At 29.0% G+C, this 22,074-nt stretch overlaps 2 protein-coding genes across 3 annotated transcripts; both read right to left on the bottom strand.

Moving 5' to 3' along the window:
• Window positions 1-941: 941 nt before the first annotated feature.
• LOC137810210 (histone-lysine N-methyltransferase EZA1) lies at window positions 942-13,722 on the bottom strand. Its single transcript, XM_068611366.2, has 17 exons — window positions 13,579-13,722; window positions 13,020-13,124; window positions 10,365-10,624; window positions 10,019-10,180; window positions 9,600-9,684; window positions 9,310-9,471; window positions 9,155-9,202; window positions 9,003-9,071; window positions 7,376-7,785; window positions 6,564-6,711; window positions 5,866-6,086; window positions 5,087-5,218; window positions 4,606-4,693; window positions 4,124-4,171; window positions 3,919-4,047; window positions 1,453-1,530; window positions 942-1,370 (listed from the first exon to the last, which is right to left on the bottom strand). The coding sequence occupies exons 1-17, from the start codon at window positions 13,615-13,617 to the stop codon at window positions 1,182-1,184; spliced, it is 2,373 nt and encodes a 790-aa protein (XP_068467467.2). The 5' UTR covers window positions 13,618-13,722; the 3' UTR covers window positions 942-1,181.
• Window positions 13,723-18,811: 5,089 nt separating this feature from the next.
• PBRP (plant-specific TFIIB-related protein) lies at window positions 18,812-21,291 on the bottom strand. Of its 2 annotated transcripts, none has more exons than XM_068611365.2 (3): window positions 20,646-21,291; window positions 20,183-20,341; window positions 18,812-19,789 (listed from the first exon to the last, which is right to left on the bottom strand). In XM_068611365.2, the coding sequence occupies exons 1-3, from the start codon at window positions 21,219-21,221 to the stop codon at window positions 19,037-19,039; spliced, it is 1,488 nt and encodes a 495-aa protein (XP_068467466.2). In that variant the 5' UTR covers window positions 21,222-21,291; the 3' UTR covers window positions 18,812-19,036. The 2 variants fall into 2 exon arrangements, with proteins under 2 accessions (XP_068467466.2, XP_090154202.1); XM_090298076.1 differs by having other exon boundaries at window positions 18,812-19,733; window positions 20,646-21,271.
• Window positions 21,292-22,074: the final 783 nt, after the last annotated feature.

Raw genomic sequence — 22,074 nt, 5'->3', positions numbered from 1 at the left:
GAGAAAAAGAGGAATGTAAAACAAACTTTATCCTATTATTTAATAATGAAAATAATAAATCAATTATATATAAGAAAAATAATGTGTTTTTAAGTAGTGTAATTTAATTTTGAATTTCCGTTTCAAATTATTTTTTATTTTGAATTTGGACAAATAGAATATAAAAAATATGAATTAATTATGAAAAAATCACTATTTACATTCATAATTTTTGAAATTTAAAAAAAATCATATATGATAAATACGATTTTTTTTTTTAAATCTTGTATGTAGATTATTTCTCAAAAAATAATAGTACGTAATAAATACGATTTTAATTGAGAATTCTAAATTCTAAACCCAAAACTATTGTACAGGTAAAAAAACAATTAAATAATTTTTACAAAAATATTGTATAATTGAACGCGTACTTGTTGTGTATAACTTTAATTATATCAGATTATATTATACTAAACTCATATTAACCGGTATTAAAAAAATTAGTTTTATCAGATTGTAGTCAATTCGTTTTTATCATGTACATAACTTCACAGTTCAGTAATTTTTTTTAAGAAAACTTTTACTATGGAATAATTTAAGAAAAAATTATTTGTGTTATTTTAATTGAATTGTGTATAGAAATAAATAATAGTGATAAAACTCTAAATATAAAATACTAAAAATAAATCAGAAACCTTAATCCAAAAACCTAAAACTAAAAAGTAATGAATGAAATTCAACTTCCTAGAAAATATACTTCAGACTTCAAGTTTAAATCAAAATATGCTCAATTTTTTATCAATAAAAAATGCACTACACTATTTAATGAACTGCATTTTATCTTTTAACAATCTTTTGAGTTTTCTTAACATTATAAACCTATTAACTACAATAATACACTCACGGATTAGAGTTTAACTTACTAAGTGCAAAATATACTTGAGACGAATTGGAACAAAATTAGATAAGAGAAAGTATTATATATTATCAAAAGATTTTTCACAGTCAGTCATAACAAACGTACTTAATACAAACAAGTCCCAAATTTCTAACACTCAAGCTAATTGCATAAATGGATATTTTATGAGCATTGAATAAATGGAAATAATTATGTCTAAAACAAGACATGCTCATAGTTTGATTCATAATGATACAAAATTTGGTTTTTGAGAGAAGATAGCATAATTGGTAATCCCGGATGACTAACGTTTCTTGGTCTTGGTTTGTGAAGTAACTGGTTCATCTTTTTTGGAAGCATTGTCTTCTGGTGGAAGAGCCCATGATGGTGCGCAATCTAGATCATACCAATAGTCATAAAAAATCTCATCACCAGCTTGAATGTTTTCCTTGGCAAATATTCCCACTCGATGTTCTCCTCCAACAAGCATCACCTATGTAACCAATCATTTTCACAATTCCATAATGAACTTCAATGAGTACAGAGCAATCACATAAGTGGGTACTGGGACTAACCTTTGCATAGCAGTTGGGTTTTGCTGAATGGTTCGCAAATTTTAATTTGTCTCCTAGACGATGAGCATCAATAACCCACTATAAAAATACAAGTAGTAAGTTTATGAGAAATATGTAGGAAGAAAATTACAATATATTATATTTTTTTTATTGACAAAAACAAATGAATTAATATGAGATAATTTATATAAAATATTGGTTGAGATATTCAATCTCGAACCACCTAACCGTAATAGAAGATTGACTCATTAGACTAGACCTCCTAATCTCTTAAAATTTTTGATCGATTTCATGCAAATCAAAAGCTTTCGGTATCAATTTGAATATTAAAAACTAATACTTATGGATATTTGGGAAGGCTCACAAAAATCTAATGAAACTGTTGAGTAGTTCTACTAATTCAAAGGTAAGTTTTTTATAGAGTGCACATGACCATTGTAAGAAAGTCAACTTACGAAAACAAACAAATTGAACATAGATATCAAAATGTTGCATAGATGTTAAACATGACAACTTGAAGAGTACAAAATAGAATGGACCACTAGAGATAAAATGATTAACCAGCCTGTGCTATCTCTATTGATTTTTTGGAGTTTGACCCGAATGAATACTTGGCCATGATTTACCTCAATTGGTATGTTTCAACCAAAAGTTCTAATGCATGCGTTAGTTGGGAGAGGAAAAGTCATAAACTAATACTTCTTTAAAAAATGGCCAAATCTCCTATAGTGCTCCCTTAATGATTTATGTTATCTGTATAAAACATTTTTTTATTCACATACCTCTTCCAATAAATCACAACGATGGAAGACATTATTCTTCACACACCAAATTGTTATAATATCTACTATAAGAGATATTATGACTTTAATTAGTGTTACTTTTGGTCAGAAATACGAAGGTATTTTTATCTCTAGTAAAATTATTTAATATAAATTATACTTTATCAAAACTGACTTATATCTATTGTATTTTTTTTTATGTAAGGTAACTTGACAATATTTCAAGTAAAATTTTTCAGGAAGGATTATGTTTAATCTACGATAGCACATTTTTCTAAAGTATCCTTAGTATCCTTCGAAGCTTCCTAAAACTATTAGGAATAAGGCATGATTGATAACTGAGGAACAAATACACTAAATGATAAATAAAATAATTTATTTATCAGTAAAAAATAATAAATTAAAGTGAAGTATTTAAGAGATATTCCAATCCAAGAATGAATAAATTAAAGAGAAGTATTTAAGGAATATTCCAACCTATATACAAAACAAAGTTTGTGTGAAATTCAACTACAAAATAACCTTTATACCTAATTTCAACCCTCCATACACTAAATCAAGTTTGTAGAGTCTACCCTTATACGAAAAGAGTGATGATAATCTCCTGTCAGTATCCAACGTGATAACCATCCCCATTTGAAAAAATGAAACAATATTAATGACTTTTAAGCAAAATAAGTAAAAATGATCCAAACATTTGTAAATAAATAGAGAAAATGGAATGAATTTTTTTTATTGAGACTTACTTTCAAAACTAGATGATGGTTTTTTAGCATAAATACAATGTTCATATAGTAAACTAGCAATAAATTGAACAATTAGGAGACAATCGTTCTATGTATAAAGATGGATGACCTAATTGTTAGCATATGTAAATAACAATAATGAAAGTTAGTTGTATATGTTAAGAGTTAGTTAGGTCTTGTTGAAATTATGCTTGCATGTATATACCTTCTTTGTATATTTTTTTTTGTAGCAAATTAATATACAATTAATTCTTTTTGCGTCATTTATCTTTCCTTTTGGTATATGGAATTAGAGCTCACTAGTTTTATGGTGTAAAACAATATAAGTTCAACAAACTCTTATTATGATAAGATTTAAATGATTTTGACACTATCTTTAAGAAGTGAATTTTAAGTTTAGCTCAATCTTACAAAACTAGTTTGTGAGACAAATTTTCACTCATTTATATACCATTAATTAATCTTATCTCTAATTGACGTAAGACTTCAAATAAAAAATATACACAAAATATGGAATAATCTCAAAGAACATTTCTCCCCGCATGTATCTCATTTGAATATGAGTTGCAACTAGAGATTTACTCCCTTGACCATCGAAATTCAATGATAATAAAGTATTTTACCAAACTCAAGGTACTAATCATATTGCTCAATGTGCATGTAATTCAAGGTTATGTAGGAATCAAGATTGTATAATTCACTTTTTAGTCAAATTGAGTTATGCATTTGAGGAGGTAAGGTCTTAAGTGTTACTCATGACCCACTACCTAGCATCAATCACATGTTCACTAAATAAGGGAAAATAGTATCTATATGTTGTACACATTAACTAATAAATCATTCAAACAGCCTTATAAAAATTACAAGAATGATCAAGTTCATATGAAAAGCATTAAAACATGGGTCAAAGAGAAAATTTAGTTGATACAAAAACTTGCCTTATTATTGAGGTTAAAAAGGAAGGAAGTGTTGATACGATCATATAGTTTCCCACGTTTTTCTGCTTCTTTAGGAGGAATTAGTTCACCTTTGTACTCTCCTAGGCAAACATTTTTGTTAATTGGGTTCTGAAATGCATCACCAATTAGTTAGTAAAGCATGCTATCACATTATTTAAAAACAAACAGTTAGAAAAAACTCAACCTTTGCGAATGCTCCCCATCCTATAACATCTGACTTTGCCAAAAGAATCTAAAAGATATAAGGAGCAGAGTGTAAGATACTTAAGTATTCACTACTTTATTCGTGAATGAAACATAAGTAATTTAAAGAATAAAAGAGTTAGAGTTTTTTATTTCTAATTTCAAAAATCACTATATTACCTTTCAAAATAATTCAACTAAATAAATGGAGGAGGGTGACGCAAAAGTGAGAAATTAAGTGGAGGATTGAATCTCTCAATAGTTTCATCTTTTTGGTTTCTAAAGTGATGTTTTAAATATAATGGATTTTGTTTGTTGAATAATGTGGAATTGCTTAGGAAAAATATTTTTCAAAACATTTTTTTTTAAAAGTAAAATAAGTCTTTTTTTTTATAAAAGTTTTCATATAAAATTATAAGGCACAATTAACAAGGAAAACATGGCCCATGCAGGTTCCAAAAAATAAAATAAGTCTTTACTAACCCTCTCTTTTTGTCCTAAAAGAATATTCATATTTCTGCATTTACCATCTCCTCGTCGAGGTGGCTCCCCTAATGAACCATCGCCGCAACTATATAAAAAATGTCACAATTAAATTTTTTGGAATATGATAATCAATTTTATTGACTTAAATTTGGAGTGGTTAATACAACAATTATAAATTTAATGGATAATATTTAAACAAATGAATACCTTCTGAAAATCAAAATCAAGATACATATCCAAATCAACAATAGACAAAATTACTAGAGAATTGTATTTTTTGGTCTCTCAAAAATAGGAAAAATATGGTTCATGTTCTTGAATCAACATAAGCTACCGAATTATTAGATCAAACTATTTACCTTTGTTATAAATTTCTGAACAACGTGAAGTAAAATATAAGAAATATATTAATAGAAAAAATAGGCTAAAAAAAATCAAGTTAGAGATACAAAAATAATAATAATAATAATAACATTACCTAACCCAACAATTTCGACATACATCCGGGTCACACTCACGATTGGCTGCAAAGCATGGACACAATCGACTTCTGCATTGACTCTTGGTACAATGACATCCCCTGAATCGATTTTTGCATATCTTTGAACACCTAAAAGTAAAAAAAGAATAACGAATTTATGATAGAAGTAATGATACATTTACAATCCAAATTTTTATACAATCACAGTAAAATTCCCAATATTATTATTTTAATATTTTTTCATATTATTTAATTCTAAACTTACTCTTTATTACCTATATTAATTTATAAACCCAAACACATAAAAAAATTATATGCAATTCTAAGGATTCTCAAATTAACTATCATTTTTCTTATCACAATTTACGTTGAGAATGCATTTTCATGCTTTGCTAAGCATCAATTTTTAATAGCTTTTTTCCACATGTCTCTAGCACTCCAAGAAAAATCTTGCTTCTTTCCTTTTGAGTTAAAGTACCTAGGAAAAAACATATTAAATAATGTATCCAGATCACCCTTGTTGGACAGGAATCTTTAAATTAGATATCCAAAAAAGATTGTTAACAAAGTACTTCAAAAAGTCCAACACATGGCCATGAGAAATACAAAATATCCTTGTTAGAATTGAATCTTCAAATTAGATACCCCATAAAGATGGTACCAAAGTAATTTAAATTGGGCAACACATGGCCATGAAAAAATTAAAATATGGTGTCTATTTCTTTAATAGAAAGAAAGAAGGATTAAAGGACATAACTAAATGAAAATTCACATACCCACAATATTTTTCACAGCAAGTTCCATTAAGAAGACAAGAACATTCCTTTCCACACATTCCATGACACCCACAAGGAGTATATTGCTTATTACACAGGTTTTGGCCATAAGCAATTTTTCTCCATCTAGGTGGGAGACCAGCAGACTTTCGACTATAGTTGAACTTCCTAGGTTTTCCCTTTTTCCGTTGTGACCTTGATCTTGCTAACATTTCTACGTCCTACCAAAGTAACCCAAATTTAAAATCGAAAGTAGTTTGAAGCCATCTAAATAACATAACATGACAAAATTATATTCAGAATACAAAAAACTTAACATTCAGAGATTATGCTTTCCTTCTAATTGATTTATAAAGTGCAGTTAGAAAAGTATAATACAAGAAAACAACCTCCCTATTAGGAAACACAAAATACAAAATCTGGAAAGTCCCTAAATAATAATAGTTTAAATTTTTTCAACTACTGAAGTTGATGTTTATCTTGCAATTTGAGCAAGTGCAAGACATTCCAAAATATATTGATGTTCCCTATTCAAATTTGTTTACTCAATAAATTGTATTATAATTATTTTACAGAATATTGGGGGAAGAATAAATTTTCCATCATCATCATCAAACAACTCCCACATCTCTAGAAAAATTATTAAGTCAATAGAAGAAAACACAGAAGATAAGGAAACAAATGCTTGTAACTCTCACTGTGCACTCTGGATTGATCTTTTCATTTCTATCCACTGTTGAATTTGGTGTGGATCCATGGATCATTGACTCTCCACCAGCAAACATATACCTAGCTACTTGCAAGCAAGTCTTCAAGCCAGGAAGTAAGGTAGCGGCTATAAGGCAACTGCAAAGCGTGAGAAGCATCGCATAAGCAAAAACAAATAAATAACAATCATTATGTTTTGAAAATCTCTCACTGTTCATGATTTTAGGATTAACTGGCTACACTGCTTAGGATAGCAACAAAACACATACCAGATATAAAGCAACACCTCCACATCACACACTCAAGAGAACAGGTCTAAGATTAGTTATCTCAAACATGTGTGGGTACTCAGTAATATAATAGGCCTAAAAAATCTTACTAAGATTATGATAATATCTTAGATTTATAATCTTCTCATGAATTAATATTAAGCAAATAGGTTCAAGAAATATATAAATCGCACACGACGAATGATGTGAGGCTTTCCAACTCCCGAATGTTTGTCCCCCTCATATCTCCCAAGAACTCTCGTTGTGCACGAGGACTAGGGATTGTTCAAATTCATAAAACGATTCTATAGTGTTGTATATGTAAGAGGTTGATTCCACAAGTTGAACCTAAGGCCTTCAAGTTTCAAGGTTAAAACTCCAACTATGATCATTTCCTCTGTACACACACTATAAGCATAATTTGGTTCTACCATTTCTCTACACAATACAAATATTTTCAGAAGAAAAATAATAAAATAACCTAATTATTTAACATGATCCAAGTGTTTTTTAAGAGTGAGAAAACTCCGTACCTATTTTTTCCAAACATTTCTACTCCCTTCAAATATAAATCTCTCTCTAGAGGTCTCCAATCTGAGTCACTTATCATCTCACCAGCTTGCACTTCCTTTGAAATGGACATGTCGTTAAATTCTATCTCCTTTGTAAGATCTTTTTGTCCATTCGTAACTCCTTTGTCCCGCTCACTATGGTCAAAGCTACCAGAAACTGATAATTGCTTTGACGCATGTTCATCTAGACTTTTCAAAGATGCACGGGATGTTGTGTGGTTATCTTTGTCACTAGCATCCAAATTTAGTTCACTGTAATGATTGCCAATTTTGATAATTATATCATCTGGGACTTTCTTCAGCTTACAAGAACTCTGAGGCTCATTAGGAGGCAATGTCGAGTCCTCTTCCATTGGTGTAATTCTTTTATCCTGAAAAGATCAACGAGCGGAGTTTTTAAACGAAATCCTGATATCCTTTAACTGTGGGAAAATGAAATAATGGAGTCCAATTCACAACCTAGCACATTGTTTTTTCATCAAACATATAACAAAAGTAGATAAGGTGGTGCTTTAGCAAGTATATATGTGCATACAATTTTTTTAAATGGTGGAAAACATTTATTATTAAAGAATTTATGGCTGGTGTTGGAGGACAAAATAGCAACTAAAGTAAATTTGGTGAAGAGAGGAATACAATGGAGAATAGTCTTTGCAGTATGTGTGGGGAGGAAGAAGAAACAACGTCACATATATTTTGTTTGTGCATGTAGCTTAGTTGGTGTGGACAAAATGCTTTGACTGGATGGGGGTGACATCGATAGCGTATTATGATCCTAAAAAGCACTTTGCCTACTTTAGATTGACCAAGGAAAGTGAAGCAGTCAACAACATTTGATTTTTGTGTATGGGTAGCAGTAGTTGGAGAATTGTGTAAACAAAGGAACAAAAAGATTTTTAAGGAAGGGAACTATAAATTATATTGAAGTCTTCATGATGATCTAGCTGAAGGTTTGGTTGTGAGTAACTGCAAAGGTTAGATTAACATTTTTTTTTTTATTTTGATTAATGTCTCGAACTACTAGTTTGTATGAGGTCGATTTCTTGAGTACCTGTGAGTGGATTGAATATTTTGTATAAGGATTGATGTATCCTTGAAATATCTTCATTATTTTTTTTCCCAATAAAAAAATTTATAGCAATTCAAGTTGGCAAATTACTTTTTTTATATTAAGGATGCATCCAGAAATCTCTTTAGGAGGGATATTTTTGTTTTGCTTTATAATATTTAAACATCTGGCGTATAATAAATAACTTTTTGAAAAATACTACTGCAAAAATATTTATTGCTTTTACACATAAAAATAAAATTATATTATAATGATAGTAATTGAAAGTCCTCAAATTCTATAATAATGATAATATATAAATACATATTTATAATATGTTTATTGGTAGTCACATTTACTAAAAAAATGATTACTAATTCTTGTTAGCTTTTATTAATGTTTACTTAACCCCTATTAATATTCAAGTCACATATGAAAATAAAATGGAATGGAAGTAATTCAATCTCGCTAATGTTAATAAAAACAATATCAGAACAAAAACAAGTTAATTAGATCAACCAAGAACAAGAAGAAGAATACCAGAAGGTAACATTGATCACTGCATGGTTTCCTACCACCTTCAGGTTCAGAGCAGACATGTTTTTCGCTCTGGGAAGTAAATCATCAAATTAATTTATTGATGTAGTTGGGAACACATTAAATTGAAAAGAACATAAAGCATTTCTACTTACAAGATATATTAAAGGTTGATCAGTGCCATGGATTGCACAGTCAAAGATCTGCTCAAGGAAATTGTAAAAGCATACATAGATACAAAATATTTAATATGATATCAAACATCATGACAATTACAAGAATTTCAAGAAGATAATATTTTAGTATATACCAAACATCGACGACAGAAGATTTTATCAAAAGTTTCTAAACCACCACTCAAGCTTTTCTCCAGACATATTCCAAGATGATTTTCGCATCCTTTACAATGACAATCTTTAGAATGTTGATCCGGACTCTCCATATTCTTTTCCTTTAGTTTTTCGTACCTCTCCTGCACATTTTAATGAAGAAAAAAAAAACTCCAAAACATAAATGATTGTTCAAAATATCCATGAATAATTAAATAGGATTAATGAGCATCAAAATAGATATTCATGTAAATAAGTTATTCTAGATTACCTGAATTTGTGAAGCGTTAGTCTCAACAATCTCTTTAATGACACCCAATACCTCCTTAGTAGACCCGTATTCCTCGAGTGTCATCCTAATATTCAAGAGTCAAGATAGTAATTCTAGAATAGAGAAGCTTCAAACATTTGAATAAAGCAGAAAAATGATACCCAATAAGTTAAAATTTTGGTATTCATTTAGATATCTTGTGTGATGATGATAAAGATCTTATTTCCTATTTCTTGAGGAAGGAAAACCACAATAGGTCCCCTATTTTGTTCAGCAAACAAATGTGTAAATTAAAAATTTATATATGACTCACAACAAAAATTTCAATAAGGATCTTCAGCTCCTTTTGTAATTCCATTTTTCTTCATAAATAACTAGAACTACAACATGCAAGTACAACATCTACATCTTAATTTTACCTCAGAATTTGATCTTCAGCCTCAGTGAATTCATGTTTAACATCCTTGGTATTTGGTATCTCTTCCTCATTATCACTGCATATCATCATTTCACCTCTATTTTGGTCATAGTACATTTGATATTTTCCTATGACCGATTGATCATCAACCATTCTCTCATTTCTGTTCAGTGTGAAAAATCTTGAAAAATAAAAAATACAATCTGCAAACGAATTTATCAATAATATTTTCTATTTTAAAAGAAAATACAATTGAAGAAGCTTGTAATTTTTGCCAATGACAAAAGTTGTATCGGACAACTATCTGGGCAGAAATTAAGTTTTTGAAACCTGAAAGTCAAACACACCTGGCCACATATACCCAAGTCGTATATGATGGTAATTTTTCCTTGTTTGGAATCGTAATACTTTCTGCCGATGATATGTCCACATTATTGATTTGATCCTCCTCTAGTGTAGCTTCAGGGAACCCAGTGAATTTACATAAAGGATTGTTAATTCTCAAACACAGCATATTGACGTTCCCTTCCCGCAAATACTCATTCCCTGATAGTACTCTCGTTGGAGAAAGAGGCTCAAGATTCCTCCAATGTCTTTGAACTTTTTCCTGTGGAAAAAACAACTAAGATTAATTTCATTCTAGTTAGCAGTGTATTCAAAACAAGTCGTTCTCAATTAGGAATGTATTAAAAGGGGGCAGGCAAGGGCCTACCTTCTCAGGCTTTATATGTGTATATATATGTGGTCATAATTGGTTGATTTGATTAACTTGGACAACGATACAATTTTATTGCATTAGCAAGATTAAATAACTTGCATTCCATATTAGTCCTTTATTTGCTCTGTATATGCTATTAATAAAGGTTAATGAAGATTAATGAAACTTAATGATTGACCGTTCTCTGATTCTTAATGGGCTCAGATGATGTCTGTTTTTTTAAGCACAGAACTCCATTAAATAAATACAAGTCTTCTTTTCTGTTTTCTTCTTTGGCTAGATTCATACCTGAAGTTCATGATAATGTATATTGGGTGATAGGAAATGGATCTCATATTAACTTCTGGAATGATGTGTGGTGCCGGGATACCTCGATTGTTGTAGCACTTCGTATCCGTAGCTATCTGCTACTGTAAAAGATTTCACATGCTCCAACTTGGTACAAGTTCCTGGAAACGTTTTGCAGAGATTACTGGTTTTATGTGATAAACTTTCGGGCTTTGAGATCCTTGTGCAGCAAGATCAAGTCATTTGGAGGCCTGCTAAGGATGGGATATTGACTTTCAAAGCTGCTATATCTTATGTGAAATCTGGTGCTGTATGTTTCTAGTAAGAAAATGATTTGGTCTCCAACAATTCCTCCATTTAGGTCATTCCTTCTTTGGAGACTTGTGCATCACAGAATGACTATTGATGAAAATTTATGTAGAAGTGGATGTATTGTGGTCTCTGTGTAGTCTATGTGGTGGCGTGGAGGTAACTTCTCAACGCATCTTTTTCCACTGTGGTTTTGCTTCACGGTTTTGGAGTTGGTTTAAAGATATTTTTCACTGGAACTGTGAGTCTGTTTCCACAGGTATAATATCTTGGACTTTCTTCATTCCTCACGTAATAAACAATTGGTTGTTGGTACCTTATTGAGAGAGATTCATATCATATAGATGATTTGGTACATGAGGAACTCTGAGATTTTCCAATACAGCATTATCAATTGGTCAGGCTTTTGCAAATACTAAGTTGGAAATAGCTACCTCAGGTCTTCTTTCTAGGAGGTACAGGGCTGTTTCTATGGATGATTTTAGAATTCTGAAAAAAAAAAAATTCCCAATTTGTCCCCCTCCAGCTCCTAAAATTTTGGAAATTAACTGGTTTCCTCCTTCAGAAGATTGCATCAAATGCAACACTGATAGGAATTCTCGTGGTAATCCTGGGCACTCCTCCTGTAGTGGTATTGTTCGAGACAATATAAGTAATTTCCTAGGTGGCTTCTCAACCTACATTGGGGTGGATTCTGCACTTGCTGCTGAAATTTTAATAGTTATATTTGCTTTGGAGCCTGCGGAAAGAGATGGTCGGAATAATTTTTGGCTTGAATCAGACCCATAGTTAGTTCTCTAGGCTTTTCCATGAGGAAAATATTGTCCCTTGGCGTCTTCGTGTGAGATGGAGAAAATGTTTACCTTTTTGTTTTCCAATGGTCTTTCATTGTTCTCCAATAATTTCAGGGAAGAAAATTCTTGTGCAAATAACTTAGCTAAGCATGGATTGGATAATAAACTTAACATTATTTAGTGGGATCATGTTCCTAACTTTATTGATAGAATTGTTTTAAAAATATGCGCATGTTTTCAGGTTGGCGTAATTTTGATGATGACTTTTGGTTTGATCCGCTTCGTGATTATTTTGTATATTTTATTGTAGATGTGCAGCATAGGTAGAGCTTGAAGCGCCACCATTGTTGGGGTGTCCTGTCTCTAGTGTGATGCTTTTGCACATCAAATTTACAAAAATTTAACCATAATCGTTTTGTAGTAAATGTGACTTCCGCTAAACATATTGTATATATCATTACTACTACATTCGAGGACTTTAAACTAAGTTGCAAGCAAATTGCAACATGTTTTAATTTTCACTATTTGTTTTAAATTTTAGGCATTGTCTACTTTCCCACAAAACAAAACAAAACCAAAAAGAGCTAGATACTAATTCCACAAAATTAATCTAATAACATCGCCGATGATTAAAAGGACAAAGAAACATTTTCAAGAATCAAGTCATGCAATTGCAAACTTAGAGGACTTTTCACTCTAATTTTTCTTGTTTTAAAAATTATTCTAAGCAACAGATTCACACTGCTCAGTAACCAATTCCTGATAGAAAATCTATTATATTCTGAAAATAAATAAAAAATAAAAAAATTGATAAATGTTTTCTCATATTTAAAATATAAATAAGCTAGCAAATGAATTTTTTTTTAAAAAATATATTAAGAAAAAGCCCTTACTTTAACTGATTGCCCTCTCTGAGCATGGAATTGATCTGTCAACACTTTAATCTTGGTCTTCATAGTTCTTCTAGTAACATCTATTGCTGACTTTCCCTGATGTTTCTGTAAATATTACAGCATAAAATAATCTTACAAATATTGCTCCAAACATACAATAAACAAAAGTCCCTATTCTTTACATAAAAATAAAATAAAATAAAATCTGCCTCCACAGTATCGCGTGTGGCTGTGGCAGAAAAGCAGACAAGGAATGTGAAGTTCACTCCCTATGCATTAAGCAGAGGAACGACGCTCATCGATCAAAGGATGTATCGGTAACCAAACATGGAGCGAATTTCCCAAACTAAAATGTGAATTCTACTATTTGTTGTGCGCACAAAAATTGAGGGACAATTTTCCAATTCATGCATGAAATCATACTATCATCTAAGTTCAATTCCGAACCATCGCTGTGATACGATTTCAAAGAAGACGAAGAATGCAGGAAAATAAAAGATGTAAACGAAAGGAATTGGAGAAAATGAGAGAAGAGAGGAGTGAAGAGAGAGACACAGACATGATGTTTGGAGGCAGAGCTAGGAATTTTGTTGACCATTGATGCAGAGAAAGATTGATGGAAGGAGAAGGATTGAAGAAGAAGAAGAAGAGAGGGAAGTGAAGTAAGAAAAACTGTCTTCAGAAATGAGTTGTCATACCACAAACGTTGCATAATATATGGTGCCGTTTCATGCGCGGCTTATTATTATTTTCTTTCTACTTGGGACCACCATCAACCCCAACGTTTTTTCCCACCCATATCCTCTAAAATTTGGATAAAAACAAAAACGAAATTATATTACATAAAAAAAATTAAAAAAATTAGTCAAAGAAAAATTATTGTTAAAATAAAATTGAAGTAAAAATATTATAAAAGTGAACAAACTTCTAAATTTTGGTTGATTTGAACATCTCTTTTTCAAACATGATATTCCGAATGTTTTTTTAATTGACACTCTAATGGGAATTTTATTAAATAAAAGTTAATAAGTTTAATATGTTAAAATATAAAAGGCATTTAATAATTTTCCCTTTCGTTTGAATAAAGAAAATTTCTGAAAATTGAATAAGTGTTAAACGAAAGAAAATTAATTTTGTTCTATGTTTATAATCCTCCATTTGAATTACCCTTAAAAGAGAAACAAAATTTAATACTTAATTTACATTAACTAAATCTGGACTTAATTCACATGCATTGTTCTTGTAAATTTTTATACATTATCATTTAATCAGAACTTACGGTAGATAAACTTCAAAGAAAATTATTGTCAAAATAAACAGTCTGATTATATATAACACTTTTAAAATAAGATAAAACAGCAAAAGTAGTTTCATATTATATTAATTAATAAAAAAAAGTGTCACAAAATTACCTTTCAAATATATTTCTACTATACTCTAAAATCAAACATGAATTTTAATAATAATAAATTTAAATTTTATATTTTTCAATATTATGAAATAAATAAAATAATCCCATTGTTTTATTCATTTTATATAAAATAACGGGGCTTGATTTATCCGATACAGAAAAATATCTCATAAATTGAAATTTAATAACAATACTGTTACCTTCTCGTTTAATTATTTAAAGTAAATAATTTCCCATTTATTACATTACTCCCAAATAATAAAAATTACAATGATTATAGTAAACCCGATTAAATTAACTGTTGACATGTAATATAAGAAAAAAATAAAAATCAAACTAATGCATTTACTTTGGTTTTTTTAAATATACTTTGATCAACAACAACAATTAGCTATAATTATTTTTAAATACATAGAAATTAAAAAATTTCATTATAATTTAATAATGAAAACACCAATATAAATTTAGAATATTTTAAAAATGTTTTGTTAAGTACATTTTTAAATAATAAAATTATCATTTTTAAATGTATATTATTATTATTATTATCATATATTATATAGTTATTAAATTATTCAATAAATAAGCTTCATATATCAACATATTATAATTATTACAAGTATTAAATTTAATACTTGTGTTATTTGTCATAAATATAATAGTTAATATTAATAACACTACTATATTTAATTATATATTAGGTACAATGAATATGTTACATTTTGTAATAATTAATTTTCATTAATAATATATTATACTTGCTAAATGAATTAAATTTAATAAAAATTACTGTATTTCATAAATATAATCTGTTTGATAACATTATTAAACATATTTATTTATTATTTGCAATGAATACATTAAATTATGTAATAAATACTTTTCATTTAAATGGATCAGATTTAATAAAATTATTGTATTACATAAAGATAATATATTTAATAACATTATCAAATAAATATATTTATATATCAACTGTACAAAGTATATTAAATTATGTAATAAATAATTTTCATTTAATACTTTATTACATTTATTATATGTATTAAATTTAATAAAAAAAACTCTTATTTTCATGATACTATTAAATATAAATATATATTATATGTAACAAAAATGATTAAGTATGTTAAAAAAACCGTTGGTTTACGTATTTATATAAATACTACATTAATGACATTTTGTATTCTATTAAATTCATATTTAAGATTAAACTTAATTAGCTTTTTGTTTAAAATTTGTATTTTATTAAATATATAGAACTTTTATATTTTTCAATTGAGTTTTTATTTTTATATTTTTTAATTAAGTTTTTATGGTCTGATATTTTTCACCAACTAATAGTTATTTTGCATGATTATTGTTTGTTTTACTTGAAAAATATAGAAAATAATTTAATTAATTTTTTGTTTAAGTATTTTTTATTGAATATTTATTAAAAAAAATAATTAATATTTTTTTTATATATATTTTTTTGTTTCAATTGAGTATTTGACCAAACAACAAAATAATAACGTACAGACAGTTAGTTCAGTAACTTTATTTGTTGATTGTATAATTTCGTGTTGTTTTATTTGAAACTGTAAAATCAAATTATCACATAAATTAACAACAAATACTCAATTAACACATAAAAGTTTTAAATACTCAATATAATGAACTTTGTTAATATAAATTTAATTAAAAATACTTTAATTTGTGACAAATTTAAAATTTAATTAAGCTATTTTTTATGATTTTCTATATGGATACATATAGCTAATCACAATAAAAAATAAGTTATATCACCCTAATTGATAATAAAATTAAATGAGAAAAAAAAATTAAAAATATAAATTTTTTTAAATAGTTAATAGAACACTTTTTTTTTAATAAGAATTCAACTAAATGAAAAATTAGAATTTAATTAAGATTATGTGTGTGGCTTTCAACATTACATTCAATAGAGGGTGACTACACCTACTCCAAGAGTAATCACAGCTTACCTATACCATTTGTATTTATTTATTTAACGATTTACAACAATTTTAAAATACAGGTCACAAGCAGAAATGGTTTTATTACAATACGCTGAGTAAGTTAATTGCTAGATAATAAATTAATTTAATCAACATAAAAATATTTTGTAAGTTACTGAATATAATTTATTTTAGAGATTTATAACTGATAAGTTACAAACTATTAAATAGCTTATTATTAATTAAGTTATAACTTGTTTAATTTTTTCATTATTATTCTTTATATTTATATACTTTGTTTTATCATTCTTTTTTTTTTACTAACTATGACGTACTTTTTATTGTACACAAATAATTCACATAATGAAAATTATACAAAAATGAATCTAATAATAACTTAACTTAATAAATAAAAAATACTTTTTAAAAATAAATAAAGAATAAATTCAATTAATACTTATTAGATGAAAAAATTTAGACAAAATGACTTTTTAGAATACAATTTTTTTTAAAAAAAAATATTAAACTTTCAATAAGAATTTAGTTATTTTAAAAAATCAAAATCAAAATTACAATTAAATAATATATTTATCTAGCAAAAAAAAGTATTTATTTAATAAAATACATAGTAGAATTTTTTAGGATTATTATATATTAACAAAAGACTGTAATTGTAAAAATAAATTACAGTAAACATTCTTTATTTAATTTGTTTTCCTAATAACTACACAAGATTTAACATGTGCACTTGATATTGAAGATATATTGAAATCTGAAAACAAAATAAAAAAAAGTCGACAAAAAATTATAGAAAAAAAGTGATGAAAATAGAAAATTTGTTAACAAAATATAATGTATTAATTATAATATTTGTAAATCTGATTAAATAAGGTTAATAAATAATTTTTTATTTTTAACTCAATAAAAGAAAATTAATAGTTATTTGATTAAAAATTATAACTATTTGCAATTCTTAGAAATAATAGTAATGTAAAAGAAAATATATATTACCAAATATTTGATCTATAATTAAAAAAAAAGTACAATTATATCGGCAACTATAAAAAATACAACATTAATAATGAGAACAAGAACTATAAAAACATATATTTTATTAAAATATTAACACTTAAATAAATAAGTACTTATATATATATATATAATAAAATTTAAAAAATTGAACCCGCCTCTGTTTGATTCTAATGATGGAAATATTATAGTCATAGAAAAATGACAAAAAAATTAATTTCAATTTATTAAATTATAGAAAATGAGACGAAACAAGCGGAGAAATATGAAAAAGTCTATTATATTTAAAGAGATAATAAAACATGTATAATTGATGGACTCAATCTCTCATATAGCACTATTTAAACTTTTATTTCTCCATCCATCATTTTTTTTCCTATTTAGCACCTTTTTGTTTTTATTTTCCTATCTAACATCATTTCAAAAGTAAAAAAATAAAAATAAAAAATTAATAATTTTTATTTTCCATTAAATAAATAAATATTTTTAATGTTTAAAATAGTTATTAATGAATAAAGAAATAAGTTTTTACAAAATAAAAATAAAAAAGTAATAAATTAAAAATATTTAGTTAAAAAAAAATAAAACGAAGAAAATAAAAATTAAACCCTACAACATAAAAGTTGAATATATAAACATAAATTAATATTTATTATTATTATTATTATTGATGTAATCATGTTAATTTCAAGTAAAAAATATAGAACATAATTATAAAAAAAAATCAAAGTCAATTAATATTAATTAGTAGTGGACACAGATAATATAAATAATATTGAAATCTAGTGAGTAGCATAAAATTTGAGGTATGAGAATACTTTTACCCTAATTCTATTGTGGACACCAAATATTCTTACCAAGAATGAGCAAGTGAGTACCATAGAATTTGAGGTATGGGAATACTTTTAAGCTAATCCTGTGGTGGACACCAAATATTCTTACCAAGAATGACCAAATATTCTTACCAAGAATGAGCAAGAACAATCTAAGGTGAAAATTCAAGCTATGTGAATTGATTGACCTCTTCTTCAAGGTTGTCGAGAGCTTTAATGACGATGACCGAGTGGTTGTCTATCTGCAGAAACTCTCTTACGTTCAAGTTAATACAAACATAGAGATATAAATGATAAGTATGTGTAATGAGATGACCTGAATACTCCATGAGGTGATATTTATAAGCTATTGGACCTAACAAAATATCTAATCAATTGGTGTTTGTTGTTGAATACCAAGTTGCTCTATACGCTAACAAAAGTTAGTTTCTTTTCAAGTATCCAAATTATTCATATTTGGAGGTGGTTAATTCCTACCACGTGAAGTGATTTACTTAATATTTGTCAATACTAGTAATACACAACATGTTACGAGTTAGTATGAGCGAACCCTGCTTGCACTGACGCAAATAGGTTTCAAACCCTTAGTGTTAAGTTATCGATGAATTTCCAGTTCTAGGTTATAGCAATAACCACACTCAAGTTCACACCACATAATTAAATCAAATGACACAATATGTATATATACAATAGATTACTTAAAAGCGACAAACTAATTTTATCCATGCTAGATTAGGTGTTGGCACAAGAACCTGTATTTTCTAAACCATTTTGATTCATTGCTCTTCAGTGATCCGGATAACCTGGAATTATCTTTGGTGACTGACCTAATCGAACATTTGAAGGGCCAGCTGAAGGGGGAGCTGAAAACTGTCTCATAACAGAACTTGCACTCGAAGCAGGAGGACTGCAAAGTTGGCTTGATTTAATCGAATTACCGTTTGCAGCACCATTTGTATCCTCTGCCATGTGTTCAGGCTGTTGGTGGCTTCGCTGCAATACATCAATATCCATTCCTTGTAATACATTCTGATGATTGTGGGTACCACTGGGAAGCTGGGATTGCCAAAAAGGTGGCTGTTGATTAACTGTGGAATGGCTTGCTTGAGCATTGCTTTTACCGTCAGCCTCATCCTTCCCTCTGGGCTGATGAACTATGCCTGAGACCTCATTAGGTTTGCTAGGTTTAATATCTGTCAACTTTTCTAAGTCCAAAGAAGAGATAGACTCTCCAGCATCAGCCTTAGGTGTTGAAGAACGGCCAGAAGCAATTATCGTTGTGGGAAATGCCCTCTCTGGAGGAACAGCTGGGGTGTAATTAGAGGGAAGCAAATCATCCCAATTCTCCAATAGTTCCTTATACACTTTACGGAGAGTGACTTCAGTAAGACCAGTCACCTTACAAATTTCTGCCTGGGTTTTGCGTTTGTCTTCAAGTTGGCAAGCCAAATATATAGCAGCAGCTGAGATGCTAATAGGATTCCTGCGAGTACAGAAGCATTTGTTGATCACGACCTCTCCAATGTGAGTAGCCAGTTCCTTAAAAAAAATTGTAGGACTTGTTCTCAGAATTCTATAATATATGGTACAGAATAAAATAATGCACCAAAATTGGTGCTTAGACAACAAAGTATAACCCAATGTCCACCAATGTAATGAGTACACATCACCAATATCATAAGTATATCCCGTATCCTGTCACGGACGTAAATTCTTTATTCTCTACGTATCACAACATCTTTGATTTACAAAGAAAATAGCAACGAAAACAAATTCTAGAACCTTGCAAATGTAAGAGCATGAGAAACCGAGCAGTTATTTCATATCATGGCAAAATTCAATGGCTTTTTGCTAGTAGGTATAGATAAACCCTTTCAAGATTTCGAAACAAAATAATGTTGAACCCATGAAATGGGATGTGACTAGAGGTACCTGGGCAGATTTATTGAGCTGAAGAAGCGTGCAAAATCTTGGCATATGAACTGAAATGGAATTGCTGTTAATAGGTTGACTTAGCTGCAAAGCCTCACCAAGTATCTTAATGTATTTCCCAATTTCCTTTTGTGGCACATTGGCTGCAATTGAAATTTCCTGCCATATGACTACACAAGCATCAATATTATAGATATCACAATAACTTTAATGTTTTCAGCTATCCAACATATCAAGCAAGCAGTATTTTCCTACTGAAAGCAAACTCAAATGCTAGCTACTTGTTTTGAGTGCGATGACTCTTCCTTCACAAATCCCTAAAAATGACCGACCGTTGATTTTCACTGAAGAAAAATGCAAGCGTTCATTCATCCAGAAGACAAAAATTGAAATCAACCATTCAACAATATTAATTACAAGAGAAAAAAGAAATGGAAAATTAGCATAGCAGAAACGTAATGACCTGAAGGGTTCTGGGCTCTTGCGCCTCTCTGATGGCCTGAACGAGAGCGGCAGTAGCAAGCGCCTCCACACTGCGGTTTCTCAAACACGTGGCGGAACAACAATCCCTGAACAACTGAAAAGCGTGGTCGGAAATGTCGCAGTCCAACCCTAGAATTGACGCAACATCGATAATCTGCATGTAGGCCCTCAGATTATCAACCACAACCGTTGAAGACGAAGAAGAGGAGGAGGAAGAGGAGGATTCCAGAGTGCGTTCGAGTTCGGCGAGGTGGCCGGAGAAGGAGAGGGATGACTGAAGGTAAAGTGGGCTGGGCTCGAGGGACCACGTGGAAAAGGCAGTGATGAAGCCCGTGGGCTCGAAAGGGTCCTCGTCGTCGTTCTGATTGAGAGGGAGAGGGAGATCCGATGTGACCAGACATAGAGGGTTATCTTGGGCGCGCATGTGGAACACGTGGTGAGGATGCGACTGTCGCTCCTCCATTACGCGCCCGCAAGACGTGCACTCCGTGATCGAACGCCCGCTGCTCGTCGTCGCGCAACGCCCCTGCGCCGCCGAGCAATACGGGCACTTCATTTTTCCTTCTGTCTCTCAGTCTCACCGCTTTTCTTTTTTGCACCTTATTACTGCGGCTCTATACAAGTATAATTATTTATTAAGTATTATTATTATTATTTAATAATTTTTTATATTATTATTTTGACTATTTTTTTATGATATTTTTTTCTTCCAATAATTTGTAATATGCATCTTATGAATAAATAATTTTTTTGTGGTTAAATATCATTTCATCTTTATCTAATAATTCTAATTAAAAAACATGGTGTATATGTGAACATATATGTATATCATTATAATATTTTAATATAACACTTTCTTTTTTATTTTTTATTTTTATATATTTTGGTTATATTTAATTATCATATTTTTAATTTTAAAATAACAAAAAAATCTTTTACAATTAGACAAATAATTTTTTTTAATTAGTTAGCACTTATATATTTATTATGAAGTAGAAATAAAGAAAGTGATATACTTTTTTTTTTAAGACTGAGTTTACATTATAACAATACTATTATACACATTTAATATAGCAGCATTAATCATAGCATTATATTAAAAAAGTAAAATTGAATTTTATTCATATTATACTACTAATTATACTAATGTTTGAGCAAGAGGTATTGAACTGTTTTAGTAAAATAACATTTAATTATTGACCGATGAATCATAAAAAAAATTACATCGAATTACAAAACATTTTTTGATGGCATAAACCACAATTCTAATAAAAATCAGTTTGTGTATGGTCAAAACAACAACTTACACAGTATGAAATTGTGGGACATATGTTGTCATTTTGTAATATAAATTGAATGTCACAATATTATTTAACTTCAAACTATAATTCAAGGTGTAACATATAAGA

This window comes from Phaseolus vulgaris, chromosome 2 (genome assembly GCF_051622355.1).
Source record: "Phaseolus vulgaris cultivar YP4 chromosome 2, ASM5162235v1, whole genome shotgun sequence".
Classification (NCBI taxonomy): Eukaryota; Viridiplantae; Streptophyta; class Magnoliopsida; order Fabales; family Fabaceae; genus Phaseolus; species Phaseolus vulgaris.
Note: the sequence above shows the minus strand (reverse complement) of the source record. Positions and strands in the feature narration are given on the sequence as shown.

Bases quoted from the DNA above. Each gene is read 5' to 3' on its own strand.
- LOC137810210 (XM_068611366.2), bottom strand. From the start codon at position 13,617: ATGGTCAACAAAATTCCTAGCTCTGCCTCCAAACATCAT. The intron at 9,072-9,154 runs GTAAGTAGAAAT...TTTACTTCCCAG, and splicing joins ATCAACCTTTAATATATCTT to AGCGAAAAACATGTCTGCTC. The intron at 4,172-4,605 runs GTTAGTAAAGAC...TATATCTTTTAG, and splicing joins TTTTAGGACAAAAAGAGAGG to ATTCTTTTGGCAAAGTCAGA.
- PBRP (XM_068611365.2), bottom strand. From the start codon at position 21,221: ATGAAGTGCCCGTATTGCTCGGCGGCGCAGGGGCGTTGCGCGACGACG. The intron at 20,342-20,645 runs GTCATTACGTTT...GTCATATGGCAG, and splicing joins AAGAGCCCAGAACCCTTCAG to GAAATTTCAATTGCAGCCAA. The intron at 19,790-20,182 runs GTACCTCTAGTC...ATTTTTTTTAAG, and splicing joins AGCTCAATAAATCTGCCCAG to GAACTGGCTACTCACATTGG.